This window comes from Apodemus sylvaticus, chromosome 8 (genome assembly GCF_947179515.1).
Source record: "Apodemus sylvaticus chromosome 8, mApoSyl1.1, whole genome shotgun sequence".
Classification (NCBI taxonomy): Eukaryota; Metazoa; Chordata; class Mammalia; order Rodentia; family Muridae; genus Apodemus; species Apodemus sylvaticus.
Genome location: NC_067479.1, coordinates 93,587,951 through 93,615,665, shown reverse-complemented (window position 1 = coordinate 93,615,665; position 27,715 = coordinate 93,587,951). Strand labels below are relative to the sequence as shown.

General features: G+C 50.1%; 1 protein-coding gene across 5 annotated transcripts; it reads right to left on the bottom strand.

Annotated features, from left to right (window-relative positions):
• Positions 1–11: 11 nt before the first annotated feature.
• Positions 12–27,715, bottom strand: Chdh (choline dehydrogenase). 5 transcript variants are annotated; one of them, XM_052189978.1, is made up of 10 exons: positions 27,631–27,715; positions 23,223–23,289; positions 11,982–12,085; positions 6,902–7,654; positions 5,867–6,018; positions 4,990–5,119; positions 3,968–4,102; positions 3,388–3,530; positions 2,842–2,944; positions 12–2,342 (listed from the first exon to the last, which is right to left on the bottom strand). In XM_052189978.1, exons 4-10 carry the CDS (start codon positions 7,605–7,607, stop codon positions 1,924–1,926), a joined length of 1,788 nt encoding a protein of 595 aa, XP_052045938.1. In that variant the 5' UTR covers positions 7,608–7,654; positions 11,982–12,085; positions 23,223–23,289; positions 27,631–27,715; the 3' UTR covers positions 12–1,923. The 5 variants fall into 5 exon arrangements, with proteins under 5 accessions (XP_052045938.1, XP_052045940.1, XP_052045936.1 ...); XM_052189980.1 differs by lacking the exon at positions 27,631–27,715 and having other exon boundaries at positions 23,219–23,549; XM_052189976.1 differs by lacking the exon at positions 27,631–27,715 and having other exon boundaries at positions 23,223–23,549.

Below are 27,715 nucleotides of genomic sequence, written 5' to 3'. Positions count from 1 at the left end.
CTAACCGCCTATGTGCACCTCACTTTATAGCTGAAGCAGGACTGCACCGTCTACCGCCCTGGCTCCCTCATGGCGGCACTGGGACTTCCCGACAGCCGACAGCCCCGGCATTTGGATTCAGCGCTGCAGGAGGGGGGGCTCTCCTGCACGTCCATCTGTTCTGTTTGGGCTGGAAACAGGAGCAGCCATCAGGGCTTCAGTGAGGATCCCTCTGAACCACATGTTCTATCCCGACACCATCTGTAAGTTCTGGGCAGGTAACATTCTCATCTTGTCTCTAGAAACTCATTTCCTTATGTGGCTAAATCATGTCTATATGTGAAGCCGGCCTTCCTATGCCGAAGTGAGAGAAAGGCCTGGATGTGGCTGTGGAGCCGCCAGGGTTTATCTTCTCTTGTTCTAAACCAGGCCTGAGAGAAGAACATGGCCTTCCCAGGGGTGGTACCTGTGCTGCTAAGGATGCTACGGATGACGGCCATCTGACACCTGCCCTAGAAGGTTCTCTTGGCAGACCTAGGATTTTCTTGACCTTCTTTTGGAACAGGAAAACACAAGAGGCAAGGAGCAGGTAAGATGAACCGAGAGCAGCCTAGTTTTCAAAGCAAAAGTGATGGTTTATAATTTTTCTTTGAACCCTTTGAAGGGTCTTCTCAGACTCCAAAGTCCAGAAGGCAGCTCATGCCGGTCAGTCCTAGGGGAGCCTGGAATCCTAATATTTCCCCTCCCTTCTTCTCTCAGCAATGTGATTTCTATATAGTGACCCGTTTCTTCCCCCACTTCAGATGGCAGCTTTGGATATCTTCAGAAAAACGAACCTAAAATGCATTTGGTCCTCATTGTCTTGTAAGAAAAGTCAGGATGAGGCATCTTGGTTCAAAAATAAGTTACCGATTACATCGAAATTATGAGGAATTTCCAGATCAAAGAGCTGCTGGTATCTGCTCCCCTGACCCAAGACTCCGATACTGGCTGGTTTATCTCTCACTCCAAAGTCTTTGCTGGTCTCCGTTAGCCTTGGTGCCAGGCTCGCTGTTCCCATGTGTAGAGAATAAGAAACAGTCAGCCTTGTCTGCAGAAGTAGCTCTGATGCCCGGGCCACTTCCAGGGCCACCATGAAAGGTCCTCGTAGGCTCATGTCCCTGGCATGAGGTAGTAGTGACTGGCTTGTGGGAGTGGATCTATATTCCTGCCAAAATATTCTATATTTTGTGGTAAGGGTTAAACAATGACATCTTTGGCAGTAAGGCCTTTTCTTGAACAACGTCCTGCAAGCTTCTCATCTGGACGGTTTCATAAGACGAGAACCAGGGAGGTAGGCACGAGTGGTGCAGTCACCTGAGCCCTCCCCCCTGCTCCCCACTCTCCAGGTTTTTATCAGGGCAGGAGTGAAGTGCAGAGGGGGTACGGGGTCCGCTAGCCACTGTCTTTCCCTCTAACCAGGGCCATGAGCTCAGGTAACCAGCCCTGCTGAGCTGCTGCTGCCTGGCTTCAGCTAAAGCTTCCTTGGAGAGCCCAGTCCAGTCCAACTACCCTGACTCTGCAGAGATGGCCTCAAGTGGGAGACTAGGGAAAGGGTCATCCCACTCCTGAGAGCAGAACTCGGAGCTGGAGATGGAAGAGAAAACCATCATGTCAGGAGTTAGCTACCCTAACTGCTAACCCCAGGAGGTCAGGAGGAAGCCCCAGCTTGCTCGCTAACCTTTTGGTGAAGGGCTCTCAGAGAGATACTGGGAAAAGGGACTTGCCTCACTGGCTACCATGGCCTCGTTGCCTCAGACACCATGAAGGTCTGAACCGAGACTAGGGGTATCTGGGTTTCAAGTTTCTATACTGCTTCATAAATATCTAGGGCAGGGCTGTTCTCTTTGGATCTCTTGGCTTGGCATGAGTTCCTCTGTCATCCTCAGGTAATGGCTGTCTGTCTTAACGCTGGGTGTCCAGAGTCTGGGGCTCATAGACAGGAACATTCTTGTCCCAGAGTGCAGGGTATCCCTTAATAATGTCCGCTGCTTTCTCTGCAATCATTATCGTGGGAGCATTCAGGTTGCCACTGACCACACTGGGCATGATGGAGGCATCCACGACTCTGAGGTTTTCTACCCCGATGACCCTGGTTTGCAGGTCAACCACGGCAGTGGGGTCAGAGGGCTGGCCCATCTTGCAGGTGCAGGAGGGGTGGTAAGCACTGTCTGCTTTTGCCCGCACAAAGGCATCTATCTCTTTGTCTGACTGGACATGGCTTCCGGGCTGCAGCTCTTCCCCCCGAAAGGGAGCGAAGGCTTCCTGAGCGAAAATTTCTCGAGTCAGCCTCACACACTGACGGAAGTCCTCGACGTCGGATTCTGTGGAGGAGAAATAAGTGAAGACCCCTTCTCTTACTCTGCTGGCCAAACCAGGGGACAAAGATCAGGGACGTGGAGAACCAAGCTATGGTCACTGGAAACCAAGTATCCTAGACAAACAGCACCAGGTTTGTGTCTGAGGTCTGGCATCTCCGTAGGCCATGTTGTGGGCATGGGAGGTAAAACCTTGCTCATGAGGTATGAATCTCTGTGGTGCATACAAAGAGGCAGGCTTGGGAATCCAGCATGCTCTTGGGCAGGGAAGTCCAGGCGGGCGGTATGCACAGGCCTGGCAGCTGTTCCTCCTACAGACAGGTTTGAAAGTGGTACCTCCTGCTGTACAGTGAGGCCCAGGATTCCTTGTGTGACCTGGAACTGAGGGCAACCCCAGTGTGAGGCACTAGGATCCAGAGTCAGGATTCAGGACAAACGGGGACCCAATGAACGTTCCCTGACTCTATGGCAGGCCCAGGGGACACAAGTGCAGCTTCCGTGTTACCTGTTGACAGGTAGTTGGGATGGATCACAGGGTGGTCCCGAGGGTTGGCGCTTCTCAGTTTCAGCCAGCCCACACTAGTGCCCCTCATGGTTCCCACGTGTACCTAAGAAGGTTCAGAGGTAAAACAGTTCACAGTAATCTCCATTAGCTACAACTCAGAAATGTAGAGAAGCCCCAGGTTGCGTGTGTGTGTGTGTGTGTGTGTGTGTGTGTGTGAGTGTACTCAGCCTTTAGGATTCAGCCCTCCATCCTGTCTAACCCTTACTCCTTCATCTGAAACTTTCATGGGATGATCCCCGGGCTGAGGTAGTTTTGCCTGTTGTCACTGTAACAGATCCTGTCCTCTACATATCCTGTGGACCGACCCCTGGACTCTCTCCCTGAGGTGAGTGAGGTTTAGGCTCCCTTTCCTCTTCCAGTCAGATAGTAACCATTGTGGGGAGAGTACTAAATGGAGGTCTACACAGTAGGACAGATAATACCATAAACATCTATTCTAATACTGGAGCATGGGGGCAGAGTCTCTGGCCATGGCTATCTGTATACCTGGTAAGCATCCTGCTGGGTGGGCTTCCGTCCATGATCAATCACTTGTGACGGCAGGAAGTGAAACTGGATATCCGGGTGGGGGACCCCAGGCCGGCTGCGGATGAACCCTCCGGTCTCAAGATGGGCTGTGGCTCCATCCCCTAAGGTCACATGAGGACAAGGCAGAACTGCTGGTCAAGGTACGGCGGGTAGCCCAGCTCTGCCCTGTGTCCCTCTTCTCCCCCATGTCTATCTTCCTGGGCTTGGGCCTTGGCATCAGGTTTGCCCATAACATCCTTTGCCCAGGCACAACTTTGAAGAAGTGAGTGGCTTCAGTCTGCCAAGGCCACCTGTTTTATGAGCCCTTTGCCTTGCTGCTCAGTGGGTGTCACCTTGAGCAAGGTCCTGTGCTCAGTCCCTCGACGCATGCCTCTTGTCCCCTTGCAGAGACCTGCCAGACAGGGCCTTGTGTCCCCACCTCACAGACTGGAGAATTGGCTTGCGTTGTCATCTGGCTTGACACCCAGCAACCTGAGGCCTGTCTTGGCTCTTCAGCCCTCAGACCCTAGCCACCAAGGTCACCGGGAGGCAGACCCACCTGTGAACCTCCAGAGCCACTCCAGACCGATGCAGACCTTCCGCAGGGGCTTCTGGGCAGAGTGGAGGGTGATGGGCTGTGTGCATGCTTGCTGAATGTAGATCTCCAGGTGGTCCTGCAGGTTCTGACCAACTCCTGGCACGGGAAGGGGTGGTTAGAAAAAATGGCGGACCCAGGGGTGAACCCCTGGCTTTGGACGTTTCTCTTTAGTCTACTTGTCTTTTAAGCCTGCCTGCCCTGGCCCCAGTTTGGAAGTTGTTTCCCTGAGATACTACTTCTGCTCCCTTAGACAAGTCTGGCTCTTTCTCTACTGCTGCAAAAACTACCCTCTCTGTCACTCTCTCTACAGCAGTCACTCAGGTGCCCTTGATCAGCCCTCCTCAGCAGCACCCTCCAAGGACAGGAACCACAATGACAACAGGTTCCGTGCTTGGTAAGCATGTGTGTATGTGTGTGATATTGACGCTTGTCAGCTCCATCGTCTCCCCCAGTTTGTTGAAGGAAGCAGCAGTCCCAGCAGTCTACACAGACACTACTCAAGATCATTCATACTCAAGGGCACACTGGGCAGTCAAGGCCCAGACCGCTTCCATAGGCCTCTCAAGGAAAGCTCCCCATGAAAGGCCAGCCCCTAAGGACACAACACACCATTTCTAAGACGAAACTTGGATCTTCACCTGAACAGTGGCTCTGGAGCCCTGAGCTGGCCTCATTTGTGCTTAGAGCAGCTAGTAAACCTTGAGGATAGACCTCTCACACCACAGACCCGTCCTGGTGGTAATCTCAACCCCACTCCTGTTACAGAATGCTCTCCCAAAGGGTACAGAAGCTAACTAAGGAAGGGTGAAGGAAAATAACATAAAGGCCCAGGGTCCAGGGATAGGAGTATCCAGTGAGACCCAGATGCTCTCAGATTTACAGAAAGAATGGATGTGACACCTTCAAGAAGTGCCTCCCCCACACCCACTTCAAGCTACAAGCTGCTAGGTTCTACAGAGCTACCTTCCAACAGTCAGACTCACCGGGCAAATGGCACACCACAGGGATGCCCAGCTTCCCAAGGTCATCTGCGTTGCCAATGCCAGAGAGCATGAGCAGCTGCGGAGAGTTGATGGCGCCCCCGCTCAGGATCACCTCCCTGCTGGCGTAAGCCTGGAAGAGGCAGAGCTCGACCAATCACACTTCCTGAAAAGCCAGCTGTTCTACTGCCTCGTGCAGAGGCACCCAGTTCCAGCCATTGCCATGGGACTGTGGCCTTGGGAAATTACACCACTGTGGAGAATCTGCTCCCAGGTCCTAGACAGAGGAGAGAGGAGGGAGCTGGCCGGCGGCTACTTAAAAGCCATCTGTGCAGAGTCCCCATGGGTGACTCTCAGGAACAGCTGTAACAGTAACGGGGCCTTAGGAACGGGCGGGTAGAGCTCAAGTGAGATGATAGCGTACACTCGAGTGATCTGAAGCGAGTGCACAGATAACCGGACCTCCCGAGACGGGAACACGGGGGAAGGCCGTCTCTGACATACCGCTGAGTCTTCAAGAAAAGCACAGTATGATTCCATTTGTGGGTTTTTAAACTTCTAGGGCTGATCTAATGCTTTCTGGCAGGCCAGAACCCTGAAACCATGCACTAGAGGGCTCTCGCGGGGGAGATGTGACAGCAGAGGCTTACGGAGGCTCTAGGGACCATGAAGTCTGCCGGTGGCAGGAGTTGGGGTCTTCTGACCTCTACGTCCTGTGAAACCGCAGGGATAATCCTGTCACTGCTACTAGCTGTTAACTCATCCTAGGGACAGGAGCGCGTGGCTGGGGGACAGGAGCAAGCCTGTCAGGATTGCCAGCTTGCTGCTTGCCCCTTCCTGCCCTCTTAAGTCTCCCTCCCTTCCACAGGAGTCAACTCACCTTGTGGCTCTGGCCGTTCTTGATGTACTCCACACCCACCGCGCGGGTGCCCTCAAACAGCACTCTGCTTACAAGGGTCTGGACCTCGGCCCTGAGGTTGGGGCGGCTCAGCGCTGGGTGCAAGTAGGCGCAGGCTGTGCTCCAGCGCTTCCCTGCGGGATGGAGCCAAGATCAGGTGTGGCCTGCTGCCCTTCCCCTCATCCCTGGGCAGGGAGGAGCCTGCTGGGGAAAGCAAATCTATCCTGCCCTTGACAACGCAAGGCCTGCCTTCAAAGCTGTATCTGTGACCTGGCTATCCTACCCTGCAGTCCAGGCTATTGAGAGCCCTCTGATTTGCTCTAGCCGTCCGTGAGCAAGAGCTCATATTACCCTCTCAGTGTCTACTGGCATCCATAGAGGTGATAACTGGCACACGATGGTCTTGCTGTCTCTTTCTGCCTCAACTTGTTCATCTGCATGTCTCTATAACGCCACGGGTCATTCATTACACAGAGCTGTTCCTTCACTCTTCCAGAGCCCCTCCCCACAACCCCTATCCTTGGTCAGGCCACTGTTTTCCCTGGCCACACCACAGGACTGAAGTCCCTACCTCTCTCAGCTTCCTAGCTCTGTGGCTATAGGGTTTGGCTGCCCTATAGCTGGGCAGGCCCGTGGGGACTCTACAGTCACCTCTGCTGTGCCGCATGGCCCAGAGGCACAGTGAATGCCCAAGTAGTTGGGCTGTGTCCTGTGAGACCTGAGGGGAATATATAGTATCTCCCTCTCACCAAACACCATGCTTTTTTGGATACTTATTCTTTTGGAAGAATGACTATAATTAGAGGTGGGGAGAATTAAAAATTGGTTCTTTGGGGGCTGGAGAGATGGCTCAGGGGTTAAGAGCACTGACTGCTCTTCCAGAGGTCCTGAGTTCAATTCCCAGCAACCACATGGTGGCTCACAAACATCTGTAATGAGATCTGACGCCCTCTTCTGATGTGTCTAAAGAGAGCTACAGTGTACTCTTCTCCATTAAATAATATTTAAAATCAGTACCTTGGTGAATGGTCATGTCCATCCAGCCGAAGCCTTCCTGTTGGAAGCCATTCATGTCTTCAGTGAAGGGGTAGCCAGCCTGTTGTGCTGCCTGCAGGAAGGCCTGGTGAAGCGGGTGGTTGGTCTTGCCCCGAGACACACGCAGTGGGCCGTCCCCACCGCGGTACATATTGGCACCCAGCTCATGTCTCTGCGCCTTGCGGAAGTAAGGCAGGCAGTGCGCGTAGTCCCAGCCCTCGGCACCTTCCTGGTGCCAGCGGTTATAGTCCTCGGCGTGTCCTCGGATGTAGACCATGGCATTGAGGGATGAGGAGCCCCCCCAGACCCGGCCTCGTGGCCAGTACAGTACGCGGCCATCCATGCCGGGCTGCGGCTCAGTGTGATAGTACCAGTTATATTTGTCGTCGCATAGGTTGGCCACAAGGGCAGCCGGCATGTGGATCTTCCACTGAAGCCGCTTGCTCCCCAGCAACAAGTCCTTGGGCCCTGCCTCCAGCAGCAGCACCCGATGATTTGGGTCCTCAGTGAGCCGACTGGCCAGCACACAGCCAGCAGAGCCTGCGCCCACCACCACAAAGGTGTACTCATCCTCGTCTACAGAGGCTGCGCTGGCAACGGTGCGGCTGCAAGGGGGGCGTGGCTGCCATGCCAGGGCTCCACGTGGGCCCCGACATCCTGTCCTCCAGCCTCGAAGGACCTGCCACATGCTTCCAGCCCAGTTCCTCTAGCCACGGACAGGAGTTGAGTCTCTTCCTAGAACAGGAAAAAAAATGGCTTTAAGACTCACAACTCCACTGCATATACAGAAGCATCTGGAGCCAGTTGGTCCCGCAGATAGAGCCAAGGACCTGCCTAGCTTGGGCAAGACCATTGCGCATGGCAGCCGTCGCCCTGGGGAGATAGAACCTGAAGTAGGCATTTTATTACGGAGATGGTAGTCCAGAATGGGGGCTAGGGAAGAGGGGAGGCCCCTCCACAGGCTTGGGGGGTTCCCAGGCCAACTTCCCTGACATAGCCATAGACAGACAGAGGGCTGTTCTCCTTACCGCAGGCCAGACGTGGCACTTTATTACAGGAATACACAGGAAAAAAATAGAAAAGCTCTCCAGATGGAAAGGGATAAAGAAGTCTGAGGGATGAAGACAGTGGCCATCACAGCCTGAGAGATCCCAGGATGCACCAGGACAACAGGTCATCTTAGAAAACCATAGCTTTAGCAGAGAAATGGCAGTGGCCTAAAACAATGTTGGTTTGGCTTTGAAATCCTTCCCTTTCCTCCCTCCACGCCTCCCGTGTACCCCCATCTTGCTCTCTTTCAAAGTCACAGCCTCTTTTTCTTCAGTGGTTGTTACGTGTAAATATATGTGTGTCTGGAAATAGCACCCGCTCAGTCCTTGCGATGTTACATGTATAGATATGCCAATGACTTCTGATGGGTCTTCTCTCGCCTATGCCCCACATGCTTGGTGCAAAGGTGGAGAAGAGCCTAAGTGTGCCACTGAACTCCTGGTGACAAGAGCATCAGCTGAGCCCCGCAACCCCAGCGACAGCCGCCAGTCTACACTGAAGCTCAAGTAAAAGGGCTGGAAAGTCCCTTGTCAACTTTGGCCTGCCCGGTACAGATCATGACAAATCCCACAGCTCTCCCTCAGTCCTGTAGCAGGTAACCAGGGCCTTCCTGGAAGCAGAGGGAGGGGACAGAGGAAGGCCTACACCTTTGTGACAAAAAATGGCAGAGCTTTCTGGATCAAGAATTGTGCAGAGAGTTCCCCACCCTCAGCTCCAGGCCCCAGGGGATGGACTCATCTTCCCCAAAATGGGCGGCCATGTCAGTTACATCGTTTCAATGAGGACACCACTTACTCGTCTCCCTTAGACTGCTACACACAAATCAGTATTCTATAACAATTTGGAAACACCCAAATACACTCTTTACCAAGAGAGAAAGCATGCTACAGACCCCAAGGTGTGAGAACCACTAAGCAAAGATATTACTCAAAGTCAAGATCACAGCTAATAGAAATGACTTAGTTGACAAATGGACGTGTTGAAGAGACTTTCAAGGAACTGTCTGTAAAGATGGCTCTGAGGACAAAGGCCCTTACATCATAAGCCTGGTGACCCGTGTAGTCACTAGGACCATGTAAATAAAAAGGCAGGCACAGGGCACACATCTATAATCCCAGCACTCCTACAGTGAGATGAGAGATCGAGACATGAAAGACAGAAACGAGAGAGACGCTGCCTCAAATATGCAGGGGGGGGGGTTCCCAGCTCCCTAAACTTGCTATGTGACCTCCATGTCTATACTGTGGCATTGTCTACCCTCACACCTGACTCATCAATAGAAAACTTTGAAATGATCGATCTGATTTAAAAAACAAAACAAAACAAAACAAAACAAAAAAAATACAAGAAAAAGCCCAGTGCTAGGACCAAGGAGTTTTGATTGGATGTAACAGAAGGAAATCAGTGACACTGAAGATTAGGGGAGGAGATTTTCCTAGATGAAAATGTGGAGAGAGACGTGAAAGGGGGAAGGAGAAGAAGAACGGGGACTTGAGAGCTTTTAGACCACCACGCTCGTTCAAGTGTGGGAAGGTGGGTCCAAGCAGGAGAACTGGACACAAACACATCAGTTCCGTTAAAGATACAATGTGCCAAAACGCACAGTTTGTGAGAAGAAGCAAGGTACTAGGAGAAGCCAATACACATAGTAAATAACTAGTAAATAGCAACAGTCCAAAACAAAGTAGCAAACCCACAAAGATGGGTGCTGGGAGTCTTCTCAAATACTGAAGGGTGATCACGTGCTGATTCTCTCCAGTCTCTGTCAGAAGAAACAGAGAGAACATGTCTGTACCCATTCTAAACGCCAGCATCACACTAATACCAAAACCAGACAGACAAAAACATCAAAGAAAAGAGAACTATAGATCCGTATCTCTTATGAACAAAGATGAATAAGAATCCTGGTATGGGTCTTATAGAGGGCCAGTACAGCTGCGGGTAGGAGGGGAAGGTGGTCAGGCAAGAAAAATCCCTCAATTAAACTTTAGTAACTCAGATCTAGAAATTTTTTTTACCGGCAAGATGAAATGATGACCTGTATTCAGTCCTTGGAGAAAACATGGTAGGAGAGAACTACTCACCACAAGCTGTCCTCTGACCTACACACACACACACATGCTGTGACATTCTGTCTTGTACATCTCTCTCTCTCTCTCTCTCACACACACACACACACACACACACACACATGCTTAAAGTGTTTTTCGTGTTTTGATTCCAGTTCTACATAAAAAAAAAATCTTATGTATCATATTCAAGTGGGGTTGACCCCCGGATGTTCATCATTTGAAATATTTCACACTTGAAAATCAGTCCATGGAGCCCCGAGTTTGTTTACGTACCTCACAGACCTACAGACTGGCTTCCCTACCTCAGACTCCAAAATGAGATAATCATTCAGCCATTTCATGTGCAAAAAGGGACTTTCTTCCAGTGTCCAAACCCAATATCAAGAAAGTGTGGCTGGCAGAAGAGAAAAGATCACGTGACGGGAGGAAACAAGGATCCGTGCAGTGGTACCTCCAAGAGCAAGCACCTCGTGGTGGCAGGCCGCTTGCACGGGAAGAGCTGGTCAAGAATGGCCTGAAGGTCGCGCGTGCGGCCCCACCAGGAGTTAAAGAAAGCGAAGAGAAAGAAGGAATGGGAGGAGACACAGAACACTAATGTGAATGACAGAGAAGGACATGCCAAAGATGACACAAAGGTCAGAAGTCAGGTACGACAGTACTCAGGTTCAAAATGTAAGGTGTATTACATGTCGAGTGGGGTCACACCTGCACAGAGGGAGCCTGCCCCTTGCTTGGTCTCCCGGGGATCAGTTCAAGTTCACTTCCTGCTGAGGTCTCAGGGCCATCGAGGCACCCCTTGGAGCTAATAGCAGAGATGAGGGACTGTGGGCGGAGGCATACACTGAAGTGGACTAGAGAGACACCTGACCACAGTGATGGTGAAGGAGACCCTGACATTGATGTCTTAAAGTCACTAACAACAAACAGAAGCTTCAAAGAGACCGGATAGACTTGAAAAGATAAAGAAAAGGAAAAGGTATAAAAAAAGAAAAAGTTATAAAAGAGCGAAAGTGTATATACACAGGCATATGTACCAGATCCCCTGTTCTCCCTCCTCTTCCTCCTCCTCCTCCTCCCCCCTCCCCCTCTTCTTCCTCTTCCTCCCTCCTCCTTCCCTGAGACTTCAGAAAGCAGCAGAATTAGTAACAATAAAGAAAAGAGAAGAGCAGGAAAGGAAGAAAATTATCCAGGGACCCAAAGAGACAAGTGTAGAAGATAATGTCATAAAGAACTTTCTAGCAGTCTCAGTGACAGAGAAAAAGCCAAGCCTTCTAAAACAAAAGAGTCCTGAGGACATTATAGCAAATGAGGTACTTCATGTTCTGACTGAAGTCCAGAAGCCTTCATCTTAATCCAGAGAAGAAAGGGTCTGACAGAAGTAGAGGATCTGAAGTCACTGCAGGGCCTGAGAACAGCAGGAGAAGCTGGAGTCCAGTCCTGATGCCACAAGCAAAGGGTGTTGGGCACAGCAGAGTCCCCGAGGATTGGGTAAGAAGAAATGACCCCGGAGGCAGGGCGACAGCTCTGGGAGAGAGAGTACCCAGGGAACACTGAGGAGAGCACAGCAGCGCCACCCAGTGGGGGGCAGCACAGGCACACCTGAACTGCCTGAGACCCAGAGGACTCCGTTCTCACTGAGTATCTCCAGCAAGGGCCAACTTACACTCTATCATATAATAATAATAATAATAATAATAATAATAATAATAATCTCTTAATTTTCCATTTTTGCAAATTGTCATTTCAAGTATGAACAGACAGGACTACCACCAGGTTGAACTTCGCAGATAATTGTAGGTGATCTATTTAGAAGTATTTAGAGGTATAAAAAAAGCTTATTTTTTTCAGTTGGCAACCTCTTATGCCTTCTACCAGATTTAAAATATATAAGTAATTATGTGATGTTTTTGTTCTGAAACACCATTAAAACTGACACTCACCTTTAATCCCAGTACTTTTGAGGCAGAGGCAAGTGGATCTCTGTGAATTCAAAGTCAGTCTTGTTCATATAGCAAATTTCAGGCTGGACATAGTGACACCCTATCTGAAAACATGGAAAATAAAAGAAAGGGAGAAAGAAACAAAGACAATTATCACAGGGTGGAGAAACAAGAGGTACAGAAAAAGCATTGGGCAAAAATTTTAAAAAGCACCTTTCTACTGTCCAGCATGATAAAGGTTATCTACAAAACCCCAATAGAGGAAGGAACTCGGAAGCTTTCCCTCCAGAATCAGGAGCAAGGCAAAGATGCCGTTTATCACCAATTCCAGCATCACACTGGGCATCACAGCCTAACTCAGCAGTCAAATAGGGGAAACTCAAAAAAGCATTCAGGTTGAGAAGAAAGACATGAACTCTTCTGGCCAGCATGATCATCTGTGTAGAAAATCTGAAAGAACTGACTGAAAAGGTCAGTGGAGCTAACAAGCAGCTCCAGGGAGACCTCAGGGGACAAGGCCAGGGCACAAGTATCAGTCACACTCTGATATGACTGCAGTGAGCACGGGCCACTCGAAGGGAAGACACAATTCCACTGAACTGAATGTGACAAATGAGAAGGAATAAATCCAAACACGTTTGCAAGTGACCATCTTCCAAACTCTAGAGAAAAATCATCAGAGAAAAAACTAGAGGCACAGGGTGATAGTCTTTATTACTGAGTAGGGAGATTCAATATTGTCTTTCTTCTTTACCATTTAACTTATAAATCAATGCAATCCCATTAAGTACCCCAGCAAGATTTGCAAGTATTGATAACCTGATCCAAAATTTATATGCAGACACAAAAGACCTTGAAAAAAGCCAACACAATGTTTAAAGAGTACTAAGGGGCTGACACTATCTGAACGATAGGTGCTCCCTGTTCCTGGAAGCACAGGAACTGGGAGCACCTCATGGCCAAAGGAACAGGCGACCATCAGCAGAGCAGAGCTCAGAAGCAAAGTCATGTAAATAGATCAATAAGGCAGCAGAATGGAGCAGAAATGGCCTTTTCAACAGAGGGTGCCAGAGCCACTGAAACACACAAGAGAAGCTAGACCTGGGCGTATCTTCAAAGCTCAAAATGGATCACAAGCCCAAGTCTAAAACACAACACTATATATAAATCCAAGAGCACACCACGAACACTCAATGTGGGGCTGACCATGAATTCTAAGATAGAGTGCCAAAGGCAAAAACTAAACACAAAGCTAAACACCGGTAAACCAGAACTCATCAAAATAAAAAAATAAAAATAAAAAAAAAAGAGTCTACTAAGATACTGTCAAGAAAAAGAAAGGACAAGCCCCTGACTGCGCTTGACATGAAGGACTGTCACATAAAATACACACACCATAAACTGCTAAGTATATGTAACAAACGTCCAGATTACCAAGTGGGTCAAAGACGTTGACAGACACTTTAGCAGAGAACACGCTCACATCTGGCTCTTAAGCATTTGAAGATATGCTGTAGAGAGCATGCCCCCAGTGAACCACAACTGAAACTAAGTGAGACTCCACTGTACACTTATGATGACAGCCAGACTGACTGCACAAGTAGTGTAGTAAAGTCATGTGGAAAACCACACACTTCTGGGCATGTTGGTATATGTTTGTTATTCTGGCGCCTGGGAGACTGAGGCAGGAGGACACAATTTCAAGACCAGTATGGGCTACATGGAAGCTGTCTCAGAAAAGAGAGAGAAGGGGTAAAACAAGATGGGAGGGGAGGAAGGGAAAGAGGGGGAAAAAGAGGGGAAAGGAGAGGGAGGGGGAGAAGAGGAAGGGGAAAGGAGGGGAGGAGAAAGGAGAGGAGGAGGAGGTATGGAAGGAGGAAGAAGAGGAAGAGGAAGAAGAGGAGGAGAAAGAGGAAGAGGAGAAAGAGGAGAAGGAGAAAGAGGAAGAAGAGAAAGAGGAGGAGGAGAAAGAGGAATCCCACAGATCAGTGGATGGACCTGAGACAGTGTCTCCGATCAGTAAGGATAGATTCTAAAAGTGTAGTCATAATATAGAAAGAAAACCACAGGTGCCTGTAACCTGAATGAATTTTAAAGCATGCAATTCATATATACATGAAAGTTCTAGGATTTATGAAGCAAAAACTGACAGATTTGAAGGGAAAAGAGTTGAACAATAACTGAAGACTTCAATGTTCGGAATCCAATAATGATAGAGTAATAAGGTAATAGAAGAAAAACCACCATAAGCCAATTAGACATAACAGACATATACAAAGCTCTAAACCCAGCAACAGAAACACGCTTTTCCTCAAGTGTACATGAACCAAACTCCAGGACAGATTACAAATCTTTAAGACAGAAAACATACCAGGAATCTATTTGGACCACAAGTGGAACAAAACTAGGAATCAATGTACATAAGAAAACTCACAAAAGTATGAAACTAATGATTCTAGAACCCCAGCGTGTCAGAGAAGAAATCGCAGAGGAAGTTATAGATATGTGACACAAATGAAGGAGAACACAGGAGACACCACGACTTACGCAACCTGGTAAAAGTGGTGTCTTCAGGCCACTCGGGGCTGCACCTTCAAACAGAGGGAAGATCGTTATCCTGTGAACAACTAGAAAATAGGACAAACCAAACCAGGGCTAGCAGAAGGAAGGAAACACTGGAGATCTGAGCAGAGATAGAGAGAAACAATGGAGGAAACTGATGAAGACAAAAGCCGGCTCGTAGAGAGGCCGTGACATTAGTAAGCTTTAGGGTTGCCCTCAACACTGATGGCAAGAAAGCTTCTCAATGAAGAACAGAAGCAGCACGCTACTGAAAGTTCTTGCCAAAACAATCACACACACACACACACACACACACACACACACACACACTGTGGCACTGTGTGCATATGAGCTCCTGCTGGGAAGGCAGAAATGGAAGGAGAGTCCCTGGGACTTGATGGCCAGCCCACCCAGCTGAATGAGGAGCTCTAGGTTCAGTAAGAGCTCAAAAATTAGAGTCAGCCATGGCAGCACCTGCCCTTAGTTCTAGCACTCAGGAGGTAGAGGGCGGGCAGATCTCTTGAGTTTGGAGTAGCCTGTGTAAATAAATAAATAAGATGCAGTTACAGAAGACACCTGATATTGACCTCGGGCCTCATGCATGCACAGCCACACACATGTGCACACACATGGACATGAACATGTGAATATACCACACATACACATTAATTATAAAACTCTGATAAAAACATGGGAGAACTCCTCATGACATCAGATTTGGAAATAGCATCTCAGATAACAAACATCATTACAGGTTAAAAAAAGAAAAATAGATAAATTTCAGTTCTGCAAAATGTTAACAATACTTTTGCGCATCATAGGACACTAGCAAGAGTGAAAACACAAGCTGGGTATGGCGGAAACAGGTCATTGTGTGAGGCCAGCCTGATCTATGTGGAGGCCCAGGGCTATATTGTAAGATGCTGTTTCAGAAAACAAAATCCAAGTGGAGTGACAAGCCTACTGGATGGAAAGCCCCCGCCAGCCTCACATCCATCAAGGCGCTAAGATCCAGGATGCACAAAGAAGTCCTGCAACCTGACAACAGCAAAACCCTGATGGCTGCAGACAGAAGAGCTCTTAAATAGACAGGTTTTCTAAAGAAGATGGTAATACAGCACAAAAAGATGCGTGAGCCTCCACCAGTCATTGTGACAAAGCCCCAAAGAAACACTAGCTCGTGCCCATCGGAACGCCTGGAATGGAAACCAATGGAAAATAACAGGAGTTGCCAAGGATGGCTAGAAGTTAACAACCTTTGACCACGGCTGGGAAAGAGTCAAATGTTAGCCACTGGGGGATATAAGCTGGAAGTTTTTCAAAAAGTTAAAGAGTTACTACATGGTCCAGTAATCCTACCCTGTAGGTATTCCAGGAAGGGATGAGAGGTACATTCCCCCTGGCAATGCCACACCGGTGCTGTGGCCGCACTAATCACAATAACCCGGTGGGAAGATGTTGACCAGCATATTTTGATGAATTGATACAAAAAATGTGGTACATAAAGACAATGGATTCTTATTCATCTTTTAAAAAGGAATGGAATCTGATATAAGCTAAATCATAACTGAAACATGAAGCCATTATGATAAGTGAAATAAGCCAGATACCCAAAGGATAGGTAGGCAGAGAAATTAGATTAAACATTAGCAGGGTCAGGGAGAAATAACTGTTTAATGGGGGCAAAGCCTCTGTCTGGTTAGCTGAAGAACTGTGGAAATGGCTGCTGGTGGTACAGTAACACAGTACACTTAAAACTGATTAAAATAGCCACTCCCCATCCCTCACCAAACAAACAAAAACAAAAGAAAACCAAACAAATAAAACAAACCCAGAGCCCCACAAGTTCTGTGGGTGGGTGCTGTGAAGTGGCTGTTATTTGCATGAATAAGGTCTAAAGATTTCAGGGTACTGCTGGGCCCACTGGCCCAAGGAAGGCAGCTCCAGACTGGTGTAGAGTACAAATCCAAGCCTGCCAATAAAGACATCAAACAGCTAAGTCAAACCATCAATCAAACCAACAGACCTGAGAACAGCAGCTTTTCTAAGCAGCAAATGCACCCACAGATTTCAATCTGCATCTGCTGGGTTTCTTTTCCTAATCCAGGCAACCAATACTAAAGCCTGAAACTAAGGACAGTTATAGGAGCCTTTCACCAGGAGGTATGGGCCTGCTGAGGAGACAAGAAGACAGAGGCGTTCCTCTCAGGGTTCAGCTTCCCTTCCTTTGCTTGGCCCCTGGCATCGCAGAACCATATCCCCCACCACATCCAAGTCCTCAACTCCTCTACCAGGACAGCCTTGCCACCAAGTCAGGTTAGTTAGGGTCTAGTCCTGAGCGAGCCACAGATCTGTCTAGATGTGGTATCCAGATCAAATACAGAGAGGACATTAAATGGAGAATCCCAAACCCAGGGCCACTACCCTCTGCTGTTTTGCTGTTGCAGTTGCTATCACAGGCCTCCCTCCGCAGCATGACCTAAGACTTCACATCTGGCAACTGAAGGTGGGCATTAGAAAGCATGTGCAGCTTCGTGGTGAGAACATTGGGGTCGCTTGTGGTTTTGAGTCCGTGACCAGCCACACACGTCTGGCGATTTGGGGGTGGTGTTAAGTTATGAAGGAACTGGAACCAGAATCAAGTGTTTACCCACCATTTCAGGGGTCTCTTACTTGGGATATGATTTGTCTTTGGAGCTGTGCAGCTGGACCACTGGAAACCAGCTGAAAGGCCTTTTGAACAGGGCTCCAATGGCTCCTTGTCGTGTGTGTGTGTGTGTGTGTGTGTGTGTGTGTATACGCACACACACATCCTAATATTCTCCCGGTACATAATAAGCACATACTATGCTAGGGTCAGACCCATGGACCCCAGAGCTCCAGGTCTCCAGCCATCCAAAGGAGCTGGCTCAGAAGAAGGCTGAGCACACTGAGCCACGCCCACGGCCTAGCCAAGCATAGGAGCTGTTTCAGCCTGAGGAACTTGGGCTCCTTGACAGATATGGATTCTGCTCTGAGCTTTCCAGGAAGGAGGTAACAGGCACACTGGGATCCTGAGGTCCTTGCTCTCGGGCACCTCACTTCCAGGACTTTGACAGGATTGCTCAACAGCTAGACTGAAAGCACTGGGGGGGCTCCATCCTGGGTCATCAGTGCCACAAAGGAACTGCAACCTCAAAACTTACCAGCAGGGTTCTGCTTACTAAAAAGTATGTCCATCCATACAAAAGGGTCCCGTGAACCCATTTAAATAGTGACTGTGTGGCCCCAGAACCTTAGATTCAGGTAGACCTGAGTCTAGAGCTCAGCTACTCAAAGGCTTCGAGGCCCAGAAAAGTTACTTCCCAGTGAGCCCCAGCACTGTTCCAGGCCTTTGTACCTGTCTCTGATCCTAGGGCACAGATCCTCAGGGTAGCAACTAAACCCATGTGGGAGGCCATGGTCACCCCTGCCAGGCTGGGAGTCATTCTCAGAACTGACTTCTGGGATTGGGGTGGATCAAATGAACTTTGTCACCTGGCCTTCTAGTGCAGGCTTTGATTTGCAATTTCCAGAGGACCCAGATGAGGGTGCCAACTGAGAGTAGGTTTGTGCCAGTAGGAAGAAGCTCTCCGTCATCAGGTAGGGACACCGTACTGTGCATCAAACTGACCAGAAACACAGCTTGCCTGTGCTGATTACTGGGCATGGGCTATGCCATTAAGTCCCCCAGTTGTGCAAAGGAGGCAAGGATCTTCACAATTACTACCTAAAGAGAAGCAAGCCCCAAGATGTCAAGTCAGAGGATTACCCACCTCTACCACAGTCCCTACCGACTGAGGCAGCCAGAAGGTAACAGTCTGGACATGCAGTGGGCATGAGGCACCAAGCACCCATGCCAGAGCCAAGGAGGCCAAAGAGTTGGCAAAGATTTGGCTGCTTCCCTACCGCCCAGCAGATCCTGCCTGGAGGCACCACTACCTCATCGCCAGACCCATAGAGCTTCTGGGTTAAGTGCAGGGGCGGCCCAGCTTGGAGTCCCAGTCTCAGAGCAGAGACTAGTGGTTCTAATAGGAATTTCACTGTTACCTCCATGCCAGGCCACCCAACTCCCTAAAACACCAGAAAGAGCTTCCTAATGGCCCCAAAGTCCCTGTTGTTCCTAAGCCTGCCAGGCTGGTCTCGGTCTGCCTGTCTGATCCCACCCCGCTCTGGGCTGTTCCTTAGTTCCAAGTTCACGAACTCGACCCTGGCTTGCATTGCTCTTTCCTACAGGTACTTGTCTCAGTTTCTGTTCAACTGGATCACTCCTCACTGTTCTCTGGCCTCACTTGAATATCAGCTTTGTAGAGAAGCCTTCGTCTACACTGACCACATCCACCAAGCCTTCGTCTACACTGACCATGTTCACCAAGCCTTCCTCTATACTGACCACATCCACCAAGCCTTCGTCTACACTGACCACATCCACCAAGCCTTCGTCTACACTGACCACATCCACCAAGCCTTCGTCTACACTGACCACATCCACCAAGCCTTCGTCTACACTGACCACATCCACCAAGCCTTCGTCTACACTGACCACGTTCACCAAGCCTTCGTCTACACTGACCACATCCACTGAGAGCTTTGCTGAGTTCCACCTTCCAGATGCCGAGCCTAGCTTAGAGGCTGCACACTGTAATACTGGCTGCAGATGTGCACTCACTCCAGGATGGACCTGCACATGGCCTGTAGCCCATTGTTCCCAGGAGTCGGAGACATCTGGGCCAAGCCTACGCATCTGTGCTATGACAGACAGGAAGTACCAGGCAGTAGGCACACAGGAAGTTCTAGATCATAACCTGACCATGGCTACCTAGACACACACAGATCAAAGCTATTAAGGCATGCTCTTCACTGCATGCCCTGAGCATTAACTAAAAAGCTTTGCAGTGGGGTGTGCTATCGTAGGTCAGTAATCCTCAGGAAGAAGAGACAGTGGGGTTCATGGAGAATTTGAGATCGGATTATGTAGGCTACATAAATAAATGTCTTTGGCAAGTGAGCAGAATTAAATGTTAACAAAACATAAGGCACTCTCTTCAAAAATCTATTTCCTGTCCTTTTCTTATATCATCAACCTAGGACTATAATTCTCTTTAATTCAAATTTCTCTTCCTAAGACTCTCTCTCTACACAGCCAAACAGCAGACATCTGCAGCAGAGTCTCACCCCCCACATAGTGATTACTTAGCCTCTGGGAGAGGGATGTCTAGACACGGAGAACAAGGCCGTGCCCTCTTGTCCCCTGTAGCACAGGCAGAGTCCTTTCCAGTTCTGTTGGTGAAGCCACTGTGGATGGCATGAAATGGAATAAGGGAAATTCCCTACCCCAAAATGGGGGCTGTGACACGGGCCCAAGGCTTCAATGAAACCTGTTGTCCGTGTGTTCCAGAAGCCCTCCCACACAGCTTGGAGCCAGGAGGTGTCAAAAAACAGTCCACTTGGTCTGAAGCCGGGCCCTCTCCCTTCTGCTCTCCACTGCAGAGACTGATTCCTAACCCTGTTCTCTCACTCCCTTATATCCTTCCACAGAGAGTCACAGGGTTTGGGAGCACCAACCTCTCACACCAATAAAGTCTGTTCTTGCCATTCTGAACGGTGTCTGCTTTCATTGTCCACGCCCACTTATTTCATATATGGAGCAGAGGCTGCCAAGAAAACCCTTAAGAGTTGGGAATCTCCAGGGATGATGCCACATGTCCCAGGGCCTTGCCCTTGAATCATGACCTGAGTGAGTGCTCCCCAGTTGGCCACCTACATGTTGACTTCAGAGGCAGGTGCTCCCTGCCGTGAGGCTCCAGGGATGGACGGCCGCAATCTCCCATCTCCTTCCCATAGCACCTGCTCCAGTTCAGGCGACACACTGGGCTCTGTATTCAAGCATCTGCTCTCTGTGCCCGCCCCACACTCTAGCTGCTCTCCATGGTGGTCATCATCAGAAGCAGAACAACAGGTCGGGAGCCCTGGGGAGCTAGCATGGGCTACAAGTCCACTTGCCTTTCCCAGTGTGAATGTGAACTCTCCTTGCTGGGCTCATGAGTCTGAAACTTGGTCTGCAGCTGCCTTAGGGAGCTGTGAAACCTTTGGGATAGGGAGACATGACTGGGGCAATAGGTTACTAGATATGGACCTTGAGGTCACAGCCCAGCCCACTCTGCCTAATGGCATCCTTGGCTGGCATCTTGCACAGAGCCATAGCTACAAGCTCTGGTACCTGGTAACTGACCACTCAGCCACCCTGCCTTCCCACCACCATAGCTACAAGCTTTGGGACCTGGTAACTGACCACTCAACAATCCTGCCTTCCCACCGTAACAGAAGATGAATCAAAATAAACCTCTTCACTCTAAAGCTGTTTCTGTTGGGAATTTGGTCACAGTCGTGAGAAAAGCAGCCATGATACTACAAACCAAAGGATATGCTGCTCCTGTTGGGGGTGGGGGAATGGAGGGGTTAACTTGCCATCTCTTTCCTTTGAAGTCTTATGCAGGGACACCAATTGCCCAAGGTGTATTAAGAAGATAGGATGCACTAAGGTTATTGCTGGATGCTCTCCCAGAGGTAAGAGACCCGAGGAAGAGGATGAAAGCTGTTCAGGTTGGCTCAAGGATGGTGGACTCCAAGTAGGAGCTGTGCTGTGCTGTGCTGTGCTGTGCTGTGCTGTGCTGTGCTGTGCTGTGCTGTGCTGTGCTGTGCTGGGCTGGGCTGGGCTGGGCTGGGCTGGGCTGGGCTGGGCTGGGCTATGCGGTGCTGTGCTGGGCTGTGCTGGGCTGGGCTGGGCTGTGCTGTGCTGTGAAGGGCTGTGCAGTGCTGTGCTATGCTGTGCTGTGTGTGCTGTGCTGTGCTGTGCTGTGCTGTGCTGTGAAGGGCTGTGCAGTGCTGTGCTATGCTGTGCTGTGCTGTGCTGTGCTTTGCTGTGCTTTGCTGTGCTGTGCTGTGCTGTGCTGTGCTGGGCTGGGCTGGGCGGTGCAGTGCGGTGCGGTGCGGTGCGGTGCGGTGCGGTGCTGTGCTGTGCTGTGCTGGGCTGGGCTGTGCTGGGCTGGGCTGGGCTGGGCTGTACATGGGTGGACCGAACAGTCCAGAGGACCTCAGAGCAGATGGGGACAAGGCACGGTGGCTCCAGCTAAGCAGGCGTAGGTCTCAGTGTCTGGGCTCTTGTGTAGTAACAGGACAACAAGAGGAAAATGAATGATTCTTCAAGGGAATGAAAGGCCCTTCGTGTGACAGGCCCAGCACAGGTGTCAGAGCAGCAGAAAGGCTGGCAGGCTTGAATTATCAAGCTGTACCCAGCAGGGACTGACATGGAGACGGAGGCTGGTTCATTTACCAACAGCAACGATCCCTCCCTTATTGCCTAAAGCTGCCTGAAGCAGGTAGAGAGTAAAACACGCTAAAGTAGGAAGGGTTGGGCGTGGAAACCATGGTATGGAGGAACACCGACTGCTAATGCCCATCCACTTCTGCCCACTCCACAGACCCTGTCTGCGCAGACGCCACAGCTCCTTCCCTTGAACTCTCCTCACCATGTCCTAACAATGTCCTCACCGCTGCCGCTATTCTCCCTGTTGCCACATTCCCTACGGTGGCTGCTGCAGTGTCCCAAGAATGAGGGGTTCCCAGAACCAGAAGTAGGAAAAGAAGCGGGTAAGGGTCAGCTCGGCCCTCACCAAGGCAACATCACGCCTAGGAGATGACAGGAAGCAAAGGACTCCTCTCCTCATCTGGGGATAGAGTCAAAATGGAAGGCTGCAGTGCCACCTGGGAAATACCCTGCCTAAAACACTGTGATGTTAATTAACCCTTAAGCTGGAGTGACATCGAGTTTTTCAGATATGCCCACCATGCACTGACCACCAAGCACAGAAAATAGAGAAAACAGAGGACATTTGAGGGTCATTTGTGCACAGAATCTATATGGGGAAACCACATGTATTTCTTAAACTCAAATTAAAAAAATGTTGGGGGTACGGTGGGGTAGGGTGGGAGGGGAGGAGTGGATCTGCAGTCTGTGAGAGAAATAAGAGGTATGTACGCTTATGTCGGGCCATGCGACTACATCCTGGGGACTAGAATTCAGATCTGAGAAGGATAAGAAACCATTTCTGTCACATGTGACAGTGGTCTTGGGGGGTACGCTCAAGAACACCTTTCACAAGTAAATAAAAACTGGCAGAAAAAAAAAAAAGCCCCGCTCATGTGTCTCTATTTCCTCAATACTGGATTTACATAACATTTACATTGCAGAGTATGAGTTTTGTAAAAAGCTCATAAAGACTAGAATAAAGGGGGTGGGTGGGGGGGGGGTGACAAAAAAAAAGGTTACCCACAGGCAATAGGAGGGCAGGAGCCTCAGACCAGGAGTCCCACCTCCGTTCCCTCTAGCTAAATTTGCATATGCTCTCATATTTCCATACCAGGGAGGATTTCAACCACAGTTGACTGAGAATCTCAAATATCACCCACAAGGGAGGGACAGAAAACGCCGGGGCGGGAGACAGAGGCCTGGTCCGGGCTGAAGGACAAGCTGAGAGGCCAGGTACAGCACTGAACAGGCCCTGCTCACTCTTCCCAGAGCCTGAGGCCTTCTGCAGATGCTTTTGCTGCAGCTGTCTTTTCAAATTAGAAAAATTTCTCAATTACCAAACACTCACCTACCTCACGTCAGAAGTGACAGAACACAGTGCAGTCTCCACCGGGGCGGCCAGCACAGTATCCTGATTTTCTGTGGAAGATAAGTCCAGAAGGAAGGCAAAGTTGAGAAACTTTTCCAGGTGTCTGGTTCAGGGGCCTCACAACGGACAGGGCTCTGTGTGGCTTGCTTGGTTACTGGGGCTGATTTTCAGGGTGTTTTAAGATCGGTCCCTGAGAAATTAAATATCTACTAATTCGCCACAGGAAGTTTGAGCCTATTAGAGACTGCAGCCTGAATGCTGGCGCCTCCCCAAGCCCGTTGGTTCTGTCCATCAGAGATATCTGACTTTCCAGCACTTCATTAACAAACAGCAGAAGGCAGCAGGTGCTGTGGAGGCGACTCTTACTGCAAAGACCTCACACCCCCTTGGGCTCACAGGACAGTTAATGGCAGGATGAAAACCAGGCTTCTCCGCCTTCAAGTGTGTGTCATGTTTACTTCAGGCTACACTCCTGCAGGCCTGCAGGGTTATGTAAATGAGTGACGGTCTACCTAGCCTATCTGGTTCCCCAGAAGGCCAAGGCAGAGAACTAAGTTACCCTGGATTCCACCAACAGCAGAACCAACCAGGGCAGAACAACCCAAGAGGAGGGCATTGTCCCTGGGTGAGGCTGTTATCTCATTATCTCGGGGTGAGCCAGGACCTGGATCACTCTGTAGTCCCCTCAAGCAATAAAGACTTCTTCAGAGCAACTGCAGACTCAGAAGAGACAATAACCAAGCAGACCACACCTTATTCAGGACTGTGCCCTCTGGCCCTGGCGCCTTCCTGCCTTCCTTCCTTCCTTCCTTCCTTCCTTCCTTCCTTCCTTCCTTCCTTCCTTCTTTTTTTTTTATTTGTTCCTCTACAGCAGAAATGGGGTAGTGGAACACGTCTGTGCACAGCGCATGGTCCACAGAGTAGGTCTCAGATCTCAACTTTTCTAATGCAATTTCTTGTTGCAACCCGGGTTTTCCAAATCCAGCACAAACATTTCTGTTCTGTTTTCTCCTTCATAGCTGCCTCCTAAGACGGGTTTTCCTTTCTAGGTTCAAGCTTGTTGAAGACTTACGTCTTTATGCAGCCTTCTTGTTCTTAATAACCATATAGATGTGTCCTGACAGGCTGGGGAGTCCCTGGGCTCTAACCATTCTTCCTAAGGTGGTCACATTCCTAAGGTGGCCACATGGCTTCAACCGCCTCTCTCTGCTCTCACCACCCCCACACTCCTCATCTCTAACTGGCATGCAGGGGCGCATGCGTGGCTTATGGAGACCATATGGAGTTCTCTGCCCGGGCTCAAGATCAAGGACTGGCAAATCCTGGGTGACTCTCGGGGTTTCTGGTTCAAAGATAGCATTAAATTAGTCATGGCTGAGTCCAGGCAGCTGGAGTGGAACAGAGGGCAGAGGTAACACCAGAGGCAGGGACGCTCCAGTGGCTGCTATCCCAGCTAGGACCGGCCAAAGAACCCTGGCTGGCAGCTGGCATTCGCCAGAACCGGCTCCCTCTCCTCAAGACAATGAATTCACTGTTAACCGCCCAGAGACTTGATTAATATTTGCAAAAAAACAAAGTGGAAAATTCCACCTGTGTGGGCGGAAGCTAGACTCTGGGTATGTCAACAACCCTCATAGCCTTGTTCTCTCCGGGCGGGCGGGTGGGTACAGCAGAGTAACAAAGCTCGTGTATGGATTCAGGGGAATTTTTCCATTTGAGAACATGGAGACATTAGAATAAAACAAAAAATTAACTGTCTTGTCTCCCCTGCTCTAAATCTATGCAGCAAATTTAAACCCTTCAACTTGCTTTCTGACTCTGGTTTCTTCTGAGTTTCCTGACATCTCTGCTAGAGTGACAGAGGTAATGTCAGTTCCACACTACAGGTGCATGGGGAAACTGAGGTAGCAAGAGACCAAGAAGAGCTTTGGCCATGGGCAAGTGATAGCAAGTGAGTCACAGAGCGAGGAAACCTGGAGGCTTGGAGTCTCAGCTGCAGTGGCCACGCAGACCTGCTGGAAGTCTGGGTGATGGACAGAGTCATCTCCAGGCTCTGGACCACACTATGACTTTATCCTACAGGATGGAAGAAATCCAAAGCAATCTTCCCAGCTGTGCTGCTGGCTTAGGCGTGGCCTTGGAGGAAGGACTCACTTGGAGGAAGGACTCATGCGTGCTAATCTATCAATTCGTGCTGGAATTTAGTGAGCAGCCGTGGAGTCCCCGACATGAGGGCTTGCTGTGTCTGGTGGCTCTTGCAGCCTTGCAGACAGAGTGCATGGCTGCAGGCAACATGTGGAGACTCTCTGAAGATTGCTTTCTTCAGATTACAGACACCTCTTCACTATGAAGTACAGGAAAGGAAACTGAGGCTCAGAGGAGAGCGGTGGCTCGCCGTACATCCAGAAGAAGTTAAGCCCTCTTTACTTCTGTGGCCCTGCCTCTGGGGACCAGGCTTAGGCATCTAGGCAAGCGGGTCCACTCCAGCTGGTCATCTGAGAGGCTGAATGTCCAATTAACAAGGATCATTGTGGGTGAGGAGGACACTTGTGGCAGGATAGATTCCTGAAGCCAGGCAGGTACAGCCCCTTTGCCCAGGGCTGAGCCCATCTGTAGCTACAGGGCCTTGCATAGATTTCCTTCTACTGCCCAGGGGCCACAGGTACATGCCTCTGACCCAGAGTCAGAGCAGTGTCATCTCTAAGCCTTTCATCACTGGCCTTGGGAGGACGGGTAGGCAGGGGGTGCGGAGGCTGTGCGGAGGCTGTCCTGGCATCCTTACCTGGGTAACTCTCATATCTTCCACCCCTTCCTACACCTTCAGCTGACTCTTCCTCACTCCTTTGCCACCAGATTCTTCTCCGGAATAAGAAACCCAGCGAGCTGCCCTGACCATTTCTCAAAACAAGCCAATCCAGTACCCAATTCCTTATGACTGTCCCATTCTCCCCTTGCCAAGGTCAGGTGAGGTCACTCCAGTTTCTGTGTGCAGGTGACATCAAGAACTTTCCAGCTAGAGCTGAAACACCTTCTACCCGCCTTTCTGCCTCAGGGGCCAAGAAACGGCAGGCTGACTCGCAGACCTCTCCCTGGGCCTGACCTCTCTATTCATGCTGTCCTGAAACCCTTGCCTTTTTGTCCAGTGCTGACTGAAGCAGGGTGTGTTCTATCAGAGCAGCTCCAAACCTGCCCAGGGGTTGGCACTCAGCTACTCACTGAAGGAACACGTGTTGGTGATCAGCTGTGAGTGCTCTGCTGAGAGGGAGTGCTCCCCTACTCCCCGTGCACAGCCCCACGGGTTGTTTTTCAAAACCAAAGACTGATTGCCATCTAAACATCTGCCCGGCTCCTCAGCCCCGTGGGACAAAGTTCTCAGATGGAAACTGCGGAACAAGGCCATCTCCACTTTGCTTTTGCACCAGGGCAGGCACTCTGGCCTTGAATGTCCCTGTCACCGTGCTCAGCTTCGCCAAGAGCATGCACCTTTGCACCCTGGTAGTGAACAAGTGTTTACCATTCAGAAAGGCTGCTGTGAAAGCGTATTGTTCCCAGGAACCACTGGGCCGGAACAGCTAACTGAGGTTGAGTGAGGGCCCAGGATGGCCCAGTCCCAGGCGGGGGTGGGGCTACAACCTCCCTTTTGTCGATCTCCTAGGTCAGGAACCAGAACCAATTTCTCAGGAAACTATTCCTTGCAATCCCACAGAAAGTAGGGATTGGGCCTTTTCCAGGTGAATCAAAACCAGAGCCTTCACCTGAGTCCCACTGATGAATTTAGTCTGTATCCCAGGAGAGCTTCAGCTGCTTAATCCACCCAGCCTCTCAGCAGGGACAAGCAGGACTTTGGCCTGAGGGCTCCCTCCAACTCCACTGTCTGGTGATCCCAGCTCTGCTAACCAATACAGGAAGAGCTGAAGCAGCAGAATTCCAGGCTCTGTAGCCCTTCCTCTAATCCCAAATGATCCTGGGCTATCCCCCTCTCAAGCCATTTCATCTCAGAAGGATGGTCCCTGGCCCAGCTTCCCAGAATTAAGGTCTGTGAGGTGGTGGAGGGTCTGGTAGATGTCAACAGCACTGCCAAATGTCAGAACCACAGCTCGGAACCCACAGTACTGAGACACCAGCTTCGGGACCCCAGATGTAACCGCCAGACCTCATTCTATAGAAATACGCTTAACCAGAAAGCCTAAGAGGCCAGGGGTGGAGATTCCTATCACTATTACCTTGTAACTGTAAGTTCCCGTCCCTGGTCGCTGGTTCCCTCAAAGAAGCCCAGAAGGTTTCGGTGGCTCGAGTCCCTCCCCCTTTTCTTTCTGTGACTTTCTGGGTAAAGGAGACTTCAGGTCCTCCTCCCGACCCACCCAGCCCAGGATCCGAAGCTTGCTACTCACCCGGGACAGCTCCGCACCTGGGCCAGGACGGTCGGTCGCCGAAAGACCGCAGCCAGGAGCGCCGAGAAGGCGGTGGCCGCCGATC

Coding starts and splice junctions, on each gene's coding strand:
- Chdh (XM_052189978.1), bottom strand. CDS start 7,607: ATGTGGCAGGTCCTTCGAGGCTGGAGGACAGGATGTCGGGGCCCACGT. Junction 6,019..6,901: donor GGACATGACCATTCACCAAG/GTACTGATTTTA, acceptor TCCATCCCGCAG/GGAAGCGCTGGAGCACAGCC. Junction 4,103..4,989: donor TGTGGTGTGCCATTTGCCCG/GTGAGTCTGACT, acceptor TTCCCGTGCCAG/GAGTTGGTCAGAACCTGCAG.